Source organism: Primulina eburnea, chromosome 17 (assembly GCF_022965805.1).
Source record: "Primulina eburnea isolate SZY01 chromosome 17, ASM2296580v1, whole genome shotgun sequence".
NCBI lineage: Eukaryota > Viridiplantae > Streptophyta > Magnoliopsida > Lamiales > Gesneriaceae > Primulina > Primulina eburnea.
Genome location: NC_133117.1, coordinates 7,492,756 through 7,508,812, shown reverse-complemented (window position 1 = coordinate 7,508,812; position 16,057 = coordinate 7,492,756). Strand labels below are relative to the sequence as shown.

Below are 16,057 nucleotides of genomic sequence, written 5' to 3'. Positions count from 1 at the left end.
AGACAGACAGACTTCGAGCAGTTGTATGAAGCTTGGGAAAGGTATAAGGAGTTGTTTGAGGAGGTGCCCAAATCATGGATTTGAATACTGGGTACAAATCGAGCTTTTCTATAATGGATTGAATGGTCAGACTCGGACAACAGTAGATGCAGCGGCAGGTGGCACAATCTTTGCCAAATCTCCTGCTCAAGCCTATGACTTGCTTGAGCAGATGACTATTAATAGCTACCAGTGGCTGTCTGAGAGGTCAGGAGTACAAAAGACTGCTGGAGTTTATGTTGTGGATCCTATCACATCACTGACTGCACAGGTTTCGGCATTGACAGCACATATTGCAGCGATGAACAAGCCAAACCAATCTACGTCTGATGTAGCATTGGTGACTGCTGCGGAAGAGCCAGTTGTGGAGGAAGCTCAGTACATCAATAACAATCGTGGCTATGGAGGATACCGAGGTAACCCTCCCCCTAACACTTATCACCCTGGTTTGAGAAACCATGAAAACTTTTCTTATGCAAACAATAAGAATGTGTTGAATCCTCCTCCGGGGTTCAATACATCAAATGGGGAAGGAAAGCCATCTTTTGAAGATTTAGTGGGGACTTTTGTTGTTGAATCTGGTAAAAGGATGTCTAGAACTGAGTCTATACTGGACAACCTTGAGACACACATGGCAAGTATTGGTGCGACCTTGAAAATACTGGAGTCGCAAGTGGGACAGATAACGAAGCAACTCACGTCTCAACCATCAGGCGCAGTTCAAAAGACTGTCGACCCAAATCTGAGAGAGGTGAATGCCATTTTTATACATCATGAAGAGATTTGTGTGGTAGGCAGAGAAGAGAAGGAGGTTGAACGTCCACCTATGCGGGATGAAAAGCTAAGTCCAACCAAAGGAGCCCGAGGTAAGAAATCTGAGAGGTATGATTTGAATAAATGCATTGATATTTCTTTACTTCCCTACCCCCAGCGATTTTTACAATTACAAGCTGAATTCCAAAAGAAAAAAGGTCTTGAAGAGCTCAAGAACCTACACACTAATAATGAGTTTGTAGATCAGGTGGAAGGTGAAGTTACCGAAGGAACACGAAGAAATCCTCCTCAGAAGTTGCTAGATCCCGGTGAATTTATTGTACCATGTGAAATAGAAGGTCAGTCAGTTGAAAATGCTATCTGTGATTCAGGAGCAAGCGTAAATATAATGCCAGGTTCTCTCTACGAGAAACTGGGATTAAGCAAGATGAAGCCCACAAGACTAAGCTTACAGATGGCAGATAAGTCGGTCAGGATACCGCTGGGTATTGTGGAAGATGTTGAACTTAAAATTGATAAATTGAAGGTTCTAACAGATTTTTTGGTACTTGACATGAGGGACAGTCAGAATGTTCGTACCATTTTAGGACGACCATTCTTGGCTACTGCTGGAGCCGTCATTGATTTGAGACAAGGAAAACTGACCATGGAGGTTGACGGTCAAAACATAGAACTCAAGGCTTCCAAGATATCATACGATCCACCATGAACAAGATGGGTATAGTCGGGCTGATGACGTTAAACCAAGCACTGTGTGGGAGGCAACCCACAATTTAATTTCTTTAGCATTCATTTTGTTTTTATTATTTTATTTTATCTTTCGTCCTTAGTTGTTAATTTTACCCACCACCAGATCTATCACCGCCGCAGCCCATGGACGGGGAATGATGATTCGAGCCTCAAGTTCTGACACTCGGGAGCGAGGTATGTGTTGTCATGTTCTTTATTTCTATACATTGAGGACAATGCATACTTTAAGTTTGGGGGGGTAAAATTGCCTGATAGAATTTTTCCTGCAATTTTTTTTTATTTCTATTGCTCAGTAGTTTTTATTTACTTTTTTATTGCATGTTAGAACTTGTTAGGTAGCGTCATGGATAAGCAAAATGTGTGACCAATGATGAAAACTGAATTGCGACTATGAGATATATATATGTTTATGATAACCTCGGAGTCACAATTATTTTGCACGGTCGTGTTGTTGATACTATCATTGCTTAGAGACAAGTTGCATGCCTATGATGCTAAATAGATGAGGGAGATCCGATTCTTGGTAAAACTTGCATGACATTGATTACCACTTCTGCAGACTTATAAATGATTTAGGCAGTCTTTCACAACATCCTTGGGCCTGTGTTTTTTGTTTACTGTCAATTGTAGCCCGTTGAGCTTCAAAGTTAATTGAGATGCTTTTTTTTTTTCGTGCACCTATTTCATATATCATTTTTATTGAAAATTGCATGTGATTGGTTTGTATAAGTTGACTAATGGATTGACGGAAGTCTAGAACTTGTTTGAACACTTTTCGAGGCGAAATACCGATAATATGTGACATAGGAATGATTTAGGCGATCTTTGGAGCCGTTTTGAGCCTTCGAGCCTACCAAATGAATATGATATATCCCTAGTGTCCCATTTTGAGCCGACTAAAAATCAAGTGGTGTGTGTCAATGACACACAATTAGCCCCCACTTGTATCTATTTTACATCCCATAACAACTACCTAATGAAGCTTATACAGTTACTGTTGTGAAGTCCCGAAAATTTTAAGTCCATATGAACCAAGTGCGTGCAAGTTATTAAATTCCTTATGTATTTTATTAAATGATTTTAATGCATGCATATATTTAATTTATGAAATTTATTATTTTAATTATTTATGTTTATTTAATGTACGTTAAAATGTTTTTTAGAGTTTTATGTTTCAGGCGATTATTCGAGGCGAGATCGAGGAAAGGAGATCGGGACGATTTTTAGTAAATTTTAATGCAGTATTTTATTTAAGATAAGGATGGAGTATTTTAAATAATTTAATTAATTTTAGTAATTTAAGAGCTTAATTAAATTATTTAAATGATTAATTGATTTTAAAATTTTAGAGTTGTAGTATTTGTGCATCTTATTTAAATTTAAAATTTATAATGGGGTTAATATGAGATTTATTTTAAATTAGTATGTTAAATGTTTTTAAATAGATTTTTTTTATTATATTAAATATATATGTTACAATTGTTTATATATATGTGTAGATATATATATATATATACATATATATATATATCAACACACAAGCACACACACTTTGACTCACACACACACTCACACATTTACACACACATATACACGTACGCAACACAAAACACATTCAAACACCTTTTTCAAACTTTTGACTATAAGGAATGAAATGTTTGTAAAACTCTATGATATCAATTCTTCTCTCATTTTATTTCTCTCCCCTCTCCCTTCAACAAACGTACAATCTCTACAAATTCCAGCAAGTTTAGTTTAGTTTTATTCAAAGAAAATTGAGCCAAGTTCGTCCCGAATCGTCTCCCGTATCGTCTCCGCTTCGGTATCGTCGTTACGGTATTTTAAATATCAAAAGGCACGTATATTCTGTTCTTGATGCATCGATCTTGTCATATTTTGCGTTGTGTTGTTATTTATGCGAAAATTATATGTGCGATGCGTAGAAGTTTGAGCAATCACGTCTAGATCAAGTTTGAAACAATTTTGGATCACCAAATTCACGTTTTTGCTGTTCTGTAAAATACTGTGATTTTTCAGTATTGATTTTGAGAAAACTTTCAACTACAAAAACGTAGATCTTTTCGATACGTTCGATTTGATATAAAATTCGAAATATTATGATGAAAATTGAGTGAGTTATGGCGTTTTTCGTAGGACTGCTCAAACTGCATTTTTTTAGAAACGTTTTTGCTGTTCTGAAAAATACTGCGATTTTTCAGTAAAGATTTTGAGAAAATTTTTACCTACAAAAATGTAGATTTTTTTGATACGTTCGATTTGATATAAAATTCGAGTTATTTGGATTAAAAACGAGTGAGTTATGGAGTTTTTAGTATGACTGCTCAAATCGTGTTTCAAGAAAGTTATGAATTTTAATATGTTCTTGAAGTTTTTATGTTGCAGGCTTTGTTGGGGATCGACGGGTGATCGTTGCTGCATATAAGAAAGTTAGTAATGATGTTTAGAGTATTTTTGAGGTTTTGATTCATGTCGTTAAGAGCTTGAATTATTAAGAAGTCGTAAGAAATAAACTTTAATATAAATGACAGTATTTTGGGTCGTATGAATTGTAGGGTGATTATAAAAGTTTAGTTCATTGTTATGGTGTCCTAGAATGGTCTTATAGTGATGAATCTTGATGCATTATGTGTTAATTGGGAGAATAGATATGTCGAAAAATTTTCATAAAATAATTCGTCGAACAGAGCGGACACGGACCCAGACACGGAGGCAGGCACGGGGTCCGTGCCTTCTTATTCATCACAACAATTTTTAAGCGCACGGACACGGACCATGATACGGACCTAGGGACGGGGTCCGTGTACCTTCAGATTTTAGGTATATTCTTTTATTATTTAAGGTTTGATTTGAGGTTTTATGCTATGGTTTAATATGATGTTTTACAAGGTTATGTCATGAGAAATTATAGAATGTTCTAAGAATTTTTTTAGCTTGGGATTAAGCATGACATTTACGTTTAAGTTGTACAAGTTAAGTTTATGTATTCATATTAGTATGTTGCAGCAACGACCCGACTGACATCCAACGAATCCCTCAATGCAAAGTAAGTATGTATGACGTGCAAAGAAAATATTTGAAGTTTTTGAGGTATGCTAAATGTCTTGTGACCAAAAGTGAATGGGTTTGGAAGTCGGTGAACGTGGCCGAGGACCTCTCCACCCCGTTAAATTATGAACGGGTTTGAAGTTAGGATTGGAAAGCGTTAAATTATGAACGGGGACCAATCCACCCGTTAAATTATGAACGGGTTAGATCGTGGTTGTGAAGCGTTAAATTATGAACGTGGATCAACTGGCCTGTTAAATTATGAACAGGGATCTCATGTATGTGACAGTGGATACGTCCCTGTCAGCCCAGTACTGTGGTTTGTCTGATCAGATATTTATTATGTTATGGGTCACTTGCTTTGAAACATCCTCTACGCAAAATGATGAAGTTAAGTATGTTGAAGTATGAAAGCATGTTTAAAGAAAAGTTTATGTGATGGCACGTCATATTATGTATGCATGTATGTTCAAAGTTTATGCAAAGCTCAAGTTTATGAAAGTTCAAGTTATTATGCAATTTCAAGTTTCAAAGTATGTATGTTCAAGTTCAAAGAAGTTTATGAGAGTTCAAAGTTATTATGAAAGTTTAAGTTTATTAAGAGTTTAAGTTTATTACGCAAAGTTTAAGTTTCAAGAATATATGTTATATTTTGAAGTTGTATGTGGTTTTATTATGTAATACTCGTTATTCTCAGTTTATACGTGTTGAGTCTTTAGACTCACTAGACTTGATCGATGCAGGTGCTTATGTTGATGAGGAGACAGGAGGTGGCGACCAAGTGGCAGGCTTGGACTGAGCTAGAGGCTAAACCCGAGGACCGCCATGTTTAAGTTTTTATGCAAAGTTTAAAAATACTTTGATTTATATGATGTGATGGGAGATGTTTTGAGCAAGTATTTTGTTAGCAGATTTTATTGGTGATGTTGAATTTCAAATATTTTATGAACGACTCTTTTGACAACCTTTTCTTATGGGGGATTTGGTTGTGGTATTTTATGGCAAATATTGAAGATTATTTTATATTAAAGAAAAAATTTAATTTTTCCGCAAATTTTGAAGTAGTAAAAGTACGGTACGTTTCAGTTGGTATCAGAGCGGTTTTCTTGTAAAGGGTTATGCCTACTGCCAGTCGCAAGAAACTCACGAAGTCACACCTCAAGTCTGTAAGTTTTAAAGTTTTAAAGTCTTTTAAGTAGTAAGCATGAAGTTATGATTACAGCATGTGCATGTTTTAAATACTATCACTTGTATGTTTACATGACATATTTTTTAGAGTGCAGATTTATCTGTTGTGGTGATTCGAGATTGAATCTTTAAAATCTTTATGCATGTTACGAGATGAAATGGAAAATTATTTAATTTTCTTGCATGCTGGTGTGGTGGACTTGGACATGAGTAATAATTTTGCTTTTGGGAGTCGAGAAAAGTTAGAAATGATTTGTCAATGTTAGAAATGATTTGTCAATATTAATTTTTGGATTAGTAGTACTGATGTTATACTCGTGGGTCATAAGTTAAACTTGACAATTATGAATACTTTTGGGACTTGTATATTTTCTAAGAATTACAAATGATTCGTGGTTGCTAGCTTACTTAATTTTTGAAGATTTCATGTAAAGATTAATGATTTGAAGACTACGACGATCTTTGGAAGTATAAAGACGTAGAATTTATTTAAAGTGTATGTCCTATCTAGATATATTTAAGGATTGAATTACATGAATTGAGAATTTTAAAGACCTAAGTGCAAAGCAATATTCTAAGGGATTATTTTCGAATTTACAAAATTTTGGGATTTGATTTTTAGTTCAAGAATTTTAAAGTTAATGAGGTTAAGTCGAAAAATTTATGGGTACGAAGATGCAAATTTCAAACAGTTGTAGGGCCAAAAATATAAATTTTGGGAACTTTAAGGACCAAATTGCAAATCTCGAAATTTTTGAGGATTTAGTTCGAACTTTTAAGGAACACCTGAGTAAGATCAGTAGCTTTTAGAGGTTATGGAATTGTTTTTTGGTTTAATAAGCTTAAAATTATTGAACTTTATGTTACGAGAAATATATAAGATGGAATTAGGAACGCCAACAACTTATGGGTAATTGTAAAATTTTTGTACTTTAGGACAATTGGATAAAATTTTCGAGGAAATTAAGAATTTATGCTACAATTTTAAGAAATTGAGAGAACTAGTTTAGCAGTAAGTGATAACTAAATGGTTTAAATGATAGGAATTCTCGAGGATTTAAGCTCAAAGGAATTATTAGAACCTTGAAGTATTTGGGTTATAATATTATAAGAAATGGTAATCAAGGGAGTTGTAAGATGAATTGATATTTGGCTCGAAAGTTAGGCGCTAGTGAATTAATGTTGCGGTAAATTAAGAATTTAGAATGATAACGATTTGAGGTAAAAGTTGCTCAATTAACTAAGTTATAAGAGTAGACAATGAGTTAGCAAAATTTTTGGGAACTTAAGATTTATGTGTTATAAGTTTTTATCAATGATCTTAACAGCTAGGACTATACTTTTGTTGGAATTTTATTTTCTAGAAAGTTGAGTATGATCGATGGTTAGGTTACTCGATAGATGTATGAAAAGATTTAAGTAGACATCTGGTCTTGAGAAATTTTTTTTTGTAAGTTATTAAGAAAATTGGGAATAAGTAAATATATGTGTTGGAATTATGTTATCTAAAACTATTTGGATTGCTTAAGTTGAATTTAAAATGTATGAAATATTTGTTAGTACAGAAATTTTTGTGGGTGAAATAAATACAAAAGGGAATTAGTGGTGTTCAACATAAGTTATCAATCAATGAATATTAAGATTTTTATTGAGTAAGAAATCTAAAAGTTTGCCATGGTGGTACGACAAATCACGATGCATTTTATTAATTAATGAATATTACAATACAAAGTAATGGATAAACAACAATTACAAGTAATCGTAAAAATAAAAAAAAAACATGAGGAAGTTATTCTCCGATAAATACAAGAATCGTAAATATAATAACTAAAATAATTGAAAATAACTTTGCAAGAGCCATCTTCTTTTTCTTCGAAAAATTTGATGAAGAATAAGTTTTAGAGAAGAAGAGAAAGTTGGAGTGATTGAATGAATTTGTGAGATGGCATTTATAGAGAGAAAAAAAAAATATAGCCGTTTGTTACCGTTTTATGACCGTTGGTATATGTATGTATTTGTATAATTTTATGGTAAAAAAATGGTGTATATAATATTAGATATGTTTAAATAATTATGTATATCATATCTCATTATTATAATGAGATGTCATAATTTATTTTGTTTAAAAATCTTATAGGCTTTTATACTTGTCGTAGCCCTTACTCGAAATTAAAGGTTGACAACAATTTTATATTTGGGTCGTACTTGTAAATAGCTAAGTTACATAAGCTTGGTATTGTAAGGAAAGACTCGATTCAAGAGTTGTAGGCCAATATTATTATGAGGTAAGATAAGATTTAACTTTTAAGTGTATTGCCGTGGGTAGAAGTTGATCAGAAAAATTTTAGTGCTAAGATTTCTTAGGCTAAACTGCATTGATGCTAATGTATTAGTTCGATAAACATTACGAGTATAGTATAAGAAAAGTAAAATACGATAAGCTTGAATCTTCATTTCTAATACTGGGAACAACGAGAAAAGTTAGAAGTCGAGATCATAAAAAAGTAAAAGTAAGTCTCCATAAGTCGTTTTAAGTTGTGAATCGCAAACGAGGTTTTTGGTAGGAAATTTAATTCGGATTGAAGAGACGTAAGGACAACATAAGACTTAATTTATCAGAGTAGCGCAGCGGTAGCATGGATTGTTGGGATACTAGAATTAAGAATCTAAACTTTTGGATTACCGAGAATTAGCGAATTTCGGGGACGAAATTCAAATTAAGGGGGATAGATTGTGAAGTCCCGAAAATTTTAAGTCCATATGAACCAAGTGCGTGCAAGTTATTAAATTCCTTATGTATTTTATTAAATGATTTTAATGCATGCATATATTTAATTTATGAAATTTATTATTTTAATTATTTATGTTTATTTAATGTACGTTAAAATGTTTTTTAGAGTTTTATGTTTCAGGCGATTATTCGAGGCGAGATCGAGGAAAGGAGATCGGGACGATTTTTAGTAAATTTTAATGCAGTATTTTATTTAAGATAAGGATGGAGTATTTTAAATAATTTAATTAATTTTAGTAATTTAAGAGCTTAATTAAATTATTTAAATGATTAATTGATTTTAAAATTTTAGAGTTGTAGTATTTGTGCATCTTATTTAAATTTAAAATTTATAATGGGGTTAATATGAGATTTATTTTAAATTAGTATGTTAAATATTTTTAAATAGATTTTTTTTATTATATTAAATATATATGTTACAATTGTTTATATATATGTGTAGATATATATATATATATATATATATATATATATATATATATATATATATATACATACACACACACACATATATATATCAACACACAAGCACACACACTTTGACTCACACACACACTCACACATTTACACACACATATACACGTACACAACACAAAACACATTCAAACACCTTTTTCAAACTTTTGACTATAAGGAATGAAATGTTTGTAAAACTCTATGATATCAATTCTTCTCTCATTTTATTTCTCTCCCCTCTCCCTTCAACAAACGTACAATCTCTACAAATTCCAGCAAGTTTAGTTTAGTTTTATTCAAAGAAAATTGAGCCAAGTTCGTCCCGGATCGTCTCCCGTATCGTCTCCGCTTCGGTATCGTCGTTACGGTATTTTAAATATCAAAAGGCACGTATATTCTGTTCTTGATGCATCGATCTTGTCATATTATGCCTTGTGTTGTTATTTATGCGAAAATTATATGTGCGATGCGTAGAAGTTTGAGCAATCACGTCTAGATCAAGTTTGAAACAATTTTGGATCACCAAATTCACGTTTTTGCTGTTCTGTAAAATACTGCGATTTTTCGGTATTGATTTTGAGAAAACTTTCAACTACAAAAACGTAGATCTTTTCGATACGTTTGATTTGATATAAAATTCGAGTTATTTGGATTAAAAACGAGTGAGTATGGTGTTTTTAGTATGACTGCTCAAATTAGATCCGAAAATTCCTGTTTTGATGTTCTTTCGAAAACTGCAATTTTTCAGTACATATTTTGAGAAAACTTTCAACTACAAAAACGTAGATCTTTTTGATACGTTCGATTTGATATAAAATTAGAAATATTTGGATGAATATTGAGTGAGTTATGTTGTTTTTCGTAGGACTGCTCAAACTGCATTTTTTTCGAAACGTTTTTGCTGTTCTGAAAAATACTGCGATTTTTCAGTAAAGATTTTGAGAAAATTTTTACCTACAAAAATGTAGATTTTTTTGATACGTTCGATTTGATATAAAATTCGAGTTATTTGGATTAAAAACGAGTGAGTTATGGAATTTTAGTATGACTGCTCAAATCGTGTTTCAAAAAAGTTATGAATTTTAATATGTTCTTGAAGTTTTTATGTTGCAGGCTTTGTTGGGGATCGACGGGTGATCGTTGCTGCATATAAGAAAGTTAGTAATGATGTTTAGAGTATTTTTGAGGTTTTGATTCATGTCGTTAAGAGCTTGAATTATTAAGAAGTCGTAAGAAATAAACTTTAATATAAATGACAATATTTTGGGTCTTATGAATTGTAGGGTGATTATAAAAGTTTAGTTCATTGTTATGGTGTCCTAGAATGGTCTCATAGTGATGAATCTTGATGCATTATGTGTTAATTGGGAGAATAGATATGTCGAAAAATTTTCATAAAATAATTCGTCGAACAGAGCGGACACGGACCCAGACACGGAGGCAGGCACGGGGTCCGTGCCTTCTTATTTCATCACAACAATTTTTAAGCGCACGGACACGGACCATGATACGGACCTAGGGACGGGGTCCGTGTACCTTCAGATTTTAGGTATATTCTTTTATTATTTAAGGTTTGATTTGAGGTTTTATGCTATGGTTTAATATGATGTTTTACAAGGTTATGTCATGGAAAATTATAGAATGTTCTAAGAATTTATTTAGCTTGGGATTAAGCATGACATTTACGTTTAAGTTGTACAAGTTAAGTTTATGTATTCATATTAGTATGTTGCAGCAACGACCCGACTGACATCCAACGAATCTCTCAATGCAAAGTAAGTATGTATGACATGCAAAGAAAATATTTGAAGTTTTTGAGGTATGCCAAATGTCTTGTGACCAAAAGTGAATGGGTTTGGAAGTCGGTGAACGTGGCCGAGGACCTCTCCACCCCGTTAAATTATGAACGGGTTTGAAGTTAGGATTGGAAAGCGTTAAATTATGAACGGGGACCAATCCACCCGTTAAATTATGAACGGGTTAGATCGTGGTTGTGAAGCGTTAAATTATGAACGTGGATCAACTGGCCTGTTAAATTATGAACAGGGATCTCATGTATGTGACAGTGGATACGTCCCTGTCAGCCCAGTACTGTGTTTGTCTGATCAGATATTTATTATGTTATGGGTCACTTGCTTTGAAACATCCTCTACGCAAAATGATGAAGTTAAGTATGTTGAAGTATGAAAGCATGTTTAAAGAAAAGTTTATGTGATGGCACGTCATATTATGTATGCATGTATGTTCAAAGTTTATGCAAAGCTCAAGTTTATGAAAGTTCAAGTTATTATGCAATTTCAAGTTTCAAAGTATGTATGTTCAAGTTCAAAGAAGTTTATGAGAGTTCAAAGTTATTATGAAAGTTTAAGTTTATTAAGAGTTCAAGTTTATTACGCAAAGTTTAAGTTTCAAGAATATATGTTATATTTTGAAGTTGTATGTGGTTTTATTATGTAATACTCGTTATTCCCAGTTTATACGTGTTGAGTCTTTAGACTCACTAGACTTGATCGATGCAGGTGCTTATGTTGATGAGGAGACAGGAGGTGGCGACCAAGTGGCAGGCTTGGACTGAGCTAGAGGCTAAACCCGAGGACCGCCATGTTTACGTTTTTATGCAAAGTTTAAAAATACTTTGATTTATATGATGTGATGGGAGATGTTTTGAGCAAGTATTTTGTTAGCATATTTTATTGGTGATGTTGAATTTCAAATATTTTATGAACGACTCTTTTGACAACCTTTTCTTATGGGGGATTTGGTTGTGGTATTTTATGGCAAATATTGAAGATTATTTTATATTAAAGAAAAAATTTAATTTTTCCGCAAATTTTGAAGTAGTAAAAGTACGGTACGTTTCAACTATCTTACCCAATTTTGAGAGAAATAAGTTCATGGGTGTTGGAATGATTCAAATACTCTTTGAAAAGAAAAGAAAAAGTTAAATGTGCTGAAAGGAGTTCAAAAAAAAAAATGTGTGAATCAAACGTGGTGAAGAAGAAAATATGGGAAATGAAGGATATGAATGAAAAGAAAACAGTAATTGGGTGGTGAATGAAAATAGAATGAAAATGAGTGAAGTTGATGAAGTTCAAATATTTCTCTCAAATTTTGATTTCCATACCTTTATTGTAGCCGTGAGCCGTAGCCTAACGTTACAAGCCTACAAGACCTATTAACCTTGTCACATTTATCCAATATACTAGTGGAGAAAAGTTGTTCAAGTCAAGCCTATGGATACCTGAAATACATTGTCAACGAATATAGACTTTAATCACTTGCTTGCAGGCATCTCATTTTGTGATTTCATTTTTGGCATACTGTTGATTGACCGTCTTTCAATCCAAATAATCACCGATAAAGTCCTATGTGATCTGTGAATGCAAATTTATATTTTGATGAAGTGTAAGTTGAACTGAACTGAGGAATTCTTAATTCTGTAAGGCGAATGGGCATTACGCTTCTATTTGAGCAATCGATGGGGTAAACGAACATTGACATATCACACACGTGACTCTCGGGAAATCGTGAATTACAATAAAATAGATAAGTCTGAGGCCAATATCACTTTTTGCGAATCCATGACTGCTAAGAGTTTCATTATTTGTTATTTGACTTCCGGTTTTTATTCTATTTTGCTCGGGACTAGCAAATGTTCAAGTTTGGGGGGTTTGATAAGTGCAAGTTTTGCACTTAATTTATATTAGAATCCATTTTGAATTATGCTTGTTTCGAACAGAATTATGCGTTTTTGGTTTGTTTTTGTTGTCATTTCAGGAATGGTGAAAACAGCGGACACGAAGCAAAGTGAATCAAGAAAACAAAGTCATTGCCATAACCTTCGGACAGTAGCTCGCGCGCCCCAGCGCGACATCTCGCGCCATTGCGCGCACTGACATGCAAGGCATCACCCCGAGAGCGACGCGCCCTAGCGCGACTTCTTGCGCATTCGCGCGCACAGCAACATTTCTCAAGGCAGAATGTTACGCGCCCTAGCGCGTAATCTCGCGCCACCGCGCGCGCAGTTGCAAAGCCAAAGCCAGAGAGTCGCGTGCCCTAGCGCGTAACCTAGCGCCTCCGTGCGCGCACTCACATCTTACTCGGCAGAACACAACGCGCCCCAGCGCCAGTTGTCGCGCCATAGCGCGCGCAGCGAGTTCAGAAAAGTATAAAAGGCCGCGAATTAGGTCATGGCAAGGAAGGAGCCGCCGTGAGGAGAAAACACACGAAAATACACCATCTTGGGAAGAAAAAGAAGGCGAGAGGAAAGTACTGAGAGGCGAAGATCGATCACAACTACGAAGAACGACGGATCTGGGGACAGAGACGACGCTTTGGATTTGTTATCTTTTCTTTTGTCTCTTTATTTTATTGCGTGTCGATGCCTAGAACTACAAATATGTATTTGTTTCTCTTGGATTTCGTGATGAACTAAACTTCCATTCTAGAGAATGACGTAACTCTGTGGATACGATGATTTGACATCGTTATTTATTTGATTGAATTCCGCTTTCGTTTAATTGTGTTCTCTGCGTTTACTGCACTGCAATTTACTGGCCAAAAATTGTTTGTCGTTTGATTAATTTTATAACTTGGGAGAGGGACTAGGATTATAGATCATTAGAGACACATCGTTAAATGTTTATAGCGTTCGGAAGGCGTATAACTTTAGCGAGGCTTAGTAAGAACATTGTTTGCACTTATCTATGAAACGTAGATTCTAATTAGGAATAATTGAATCGAAGTTGATAGATACACTTTATTCGTCACTTGGGAAAGGGGGAATAAAACAATCTAAGTGTTCTTGGCCATTAATTGATTGGAATTCAGGAATATAAATTAAACTGTGAATAATTATCGTGGAAACTTTGTGAAATCATTTCTCTAGATACTTTCTCTCATTATTATCTCTCAATTCGGTGACTTATTTAATTCATTGTTTTCAGTTAATTCATTCAACCAAACCAACCGTTTATTCAATTTCTCTAAATAAAGTTGAGACTATTTTAATTACAAGAATTGATATACAATTTTACACACACTCCTCGTGGGATCGATATCTGTACTCTAACCAGTACTAAAACTTGACACCGTACACTTGCGGTAGGAAAACGCGCAACACGTGTAAATCATGACGTGTCAAAACAGCTCATCGTTAATCATCATTCATCGTTTATCATTTATCGTTCACCATTCATCATTCATCATTTATCATTTATCATTTATCATTGGTGAATTCAGTTCATTAGAGGTGACTATCGTACATCATCATCATTTATGATGGATCCATCATACATAAAACCGCGGTACCGGGCGGCTGTCGGACATCAGTGACAGGATTACCTATCCACTGTGCCTAGGCCTCATCATCATCATCATCATCATCATCATTTACATATACATCCTAAATATTTACATATATTTCGATAGCCACAACTAATTCCCATCATTCAAAACATCATCATTTATATCACTTATAAAAATCGTGCACCAATGCAATTTTTCTTTAATTCAAGCATGCAACGTATATTTTCATAAAATCATAAAAATCGTGAATCATGATGCATGAATATTTAAAATATCATAAATTTGTGCTCAGGGTGCTGCCATAACCAAAATCTCACCCCGGGTGCAAAATGACCATTTTACCCCTAGAAACCCAAAAATTATCGTTTTAACCCTGAACCTCTAAAATTGACCCAAAACTTACCAAACTCCTTAAAATATCCCAAAACATTTTTTTTAAAAGCATTCCTAGACATAAACTCGAGCCAAAATCAGAACTTAACAGATTCGTTTTAAAAGTTGAGCCGGAGCCTCGGTTTTAACTCGAATCAACACGAAACTCAACCGAATTTTTCCCACACTCGTTTCCACTCTTAAAGCACCCATTACAGCCCTTAAATACTTCACATTAAACTCCTAATCCTCGGCCAAACTCACTGTCCCCCTCAATAATTGGCCACCCCACTTGCACCATTATTTCTCCAACACATGGCTCCACCCCTTCATCCCTTCGATCCACCCTTCTACCACCAAATGTCATCCTTTATGACTCACCAAGGACCTCCATTAACCTCATAAACCAAGCTTAACCGATGCATTTTGCTGTTGCACGAAGCCAATTACAGAAAAGCATCGAACCTCCCCTACACACTCGATCGTTCTACCCTCCCAATGATCGAGCTCCTCCCTCAACCACACACCCATGGTTCACTCCTAGCATCTTACTAGACTCATACTGGACGTAAAAGGATCACGGTTACAGCCTCACGCAGCCTAGAATCTACCAACAGCCGCAAGTCTCCAAGGAAGCACTACATGCGGTGGTTTTCTACGATACCCGATCGGTTGGCTTTGTGGGCAGTTCCAGCAACGTTTGAGCCGTCCTAAGCAATGTCTCAGACCCACCAGGGTCTGTTCTAGGCCTTGGATCGACCCTTGCATCGCCAGCCACACCACTTTGTTCGAACCATCTCCAACAATGACACCATCATCCCCAAACCCATCGGCCTATGCACACAATGAGCCTTACTCGACCAAGGCTAGCCACCAACCCTTAAGCCCTTCCATTCTAGATATTTCAGACTCCCTTGCAACCAAGACCCCGCAGCCCCTTGCACGGTACATGAAAAACGTGAGCGTTATGCAAGGAATACATCATCTCATGCCAAACCTTATGCACCAATGAAGATACTATGGAGATCGGTAGATTCACATGCATAAACATACATTTGACATAAATATGGCGTGAATGATACATAAAAGAGAATACATGCGTGCCTTGATGATATTTGCGCGAGAAGATCGAAGAACGAGCGTCGGGAAGTTGCCGGGGAATTTATTTTGCAAGAACAAAGAGATGGCCGATGCTACCTTGGAGTGTGGGTGCTGAAACCGAGAGTATGAAGAGTGAAAGGGGAGGTGTCGGCTGATAGGTGTTTTAGGATTAGGTTAAGAGGGTGATTAAGGGTTATTTAAATAGTAATTTAG

General features: G+C 35.0%; 1 protein-coding gene across 1 annotated transcript; it reads left to right on the top strand.

Annotated features, from left to right (window-relative positions):
• The first annotated feature begins 211 nt into the window (after nt 1–211).
• Nucleotides 212–1,522, top strand: LOC140817821 (uncharacterized). The gene is made up of 2 exons (XM_073177608.1): nt 212–455; nt 573–1,522. The coding sequence occupies exons 1-2, from the start codon at nt 212–214 to the stop codon at nt 1,520–1,522; spliced, it is 1,194 nt and encodes a 397-aa protein (XP_073033709.1).
• Nucleotides 1,523–16,057: the final 14,535 nt, after the last annotated feature.

What these genes read in the sequence shown, in the direction of transcription:
- LOC140817821 (XM_073177608.1), top strand. Translation starts at nt 212, where the DNA reads ATGACTATTAATAGCTACCAGTGGCTGTCTGAGAGGTCAGGAGTACAA. An exon ending in TGGCTATGGAGGATACCGAG is followed by an intron (nt 456 to 572) that starts GTAACCCTCCCC and finishes CAAATGGGGAAG; the next exon opens with GAAAGCCATCTTTTGAAGAT.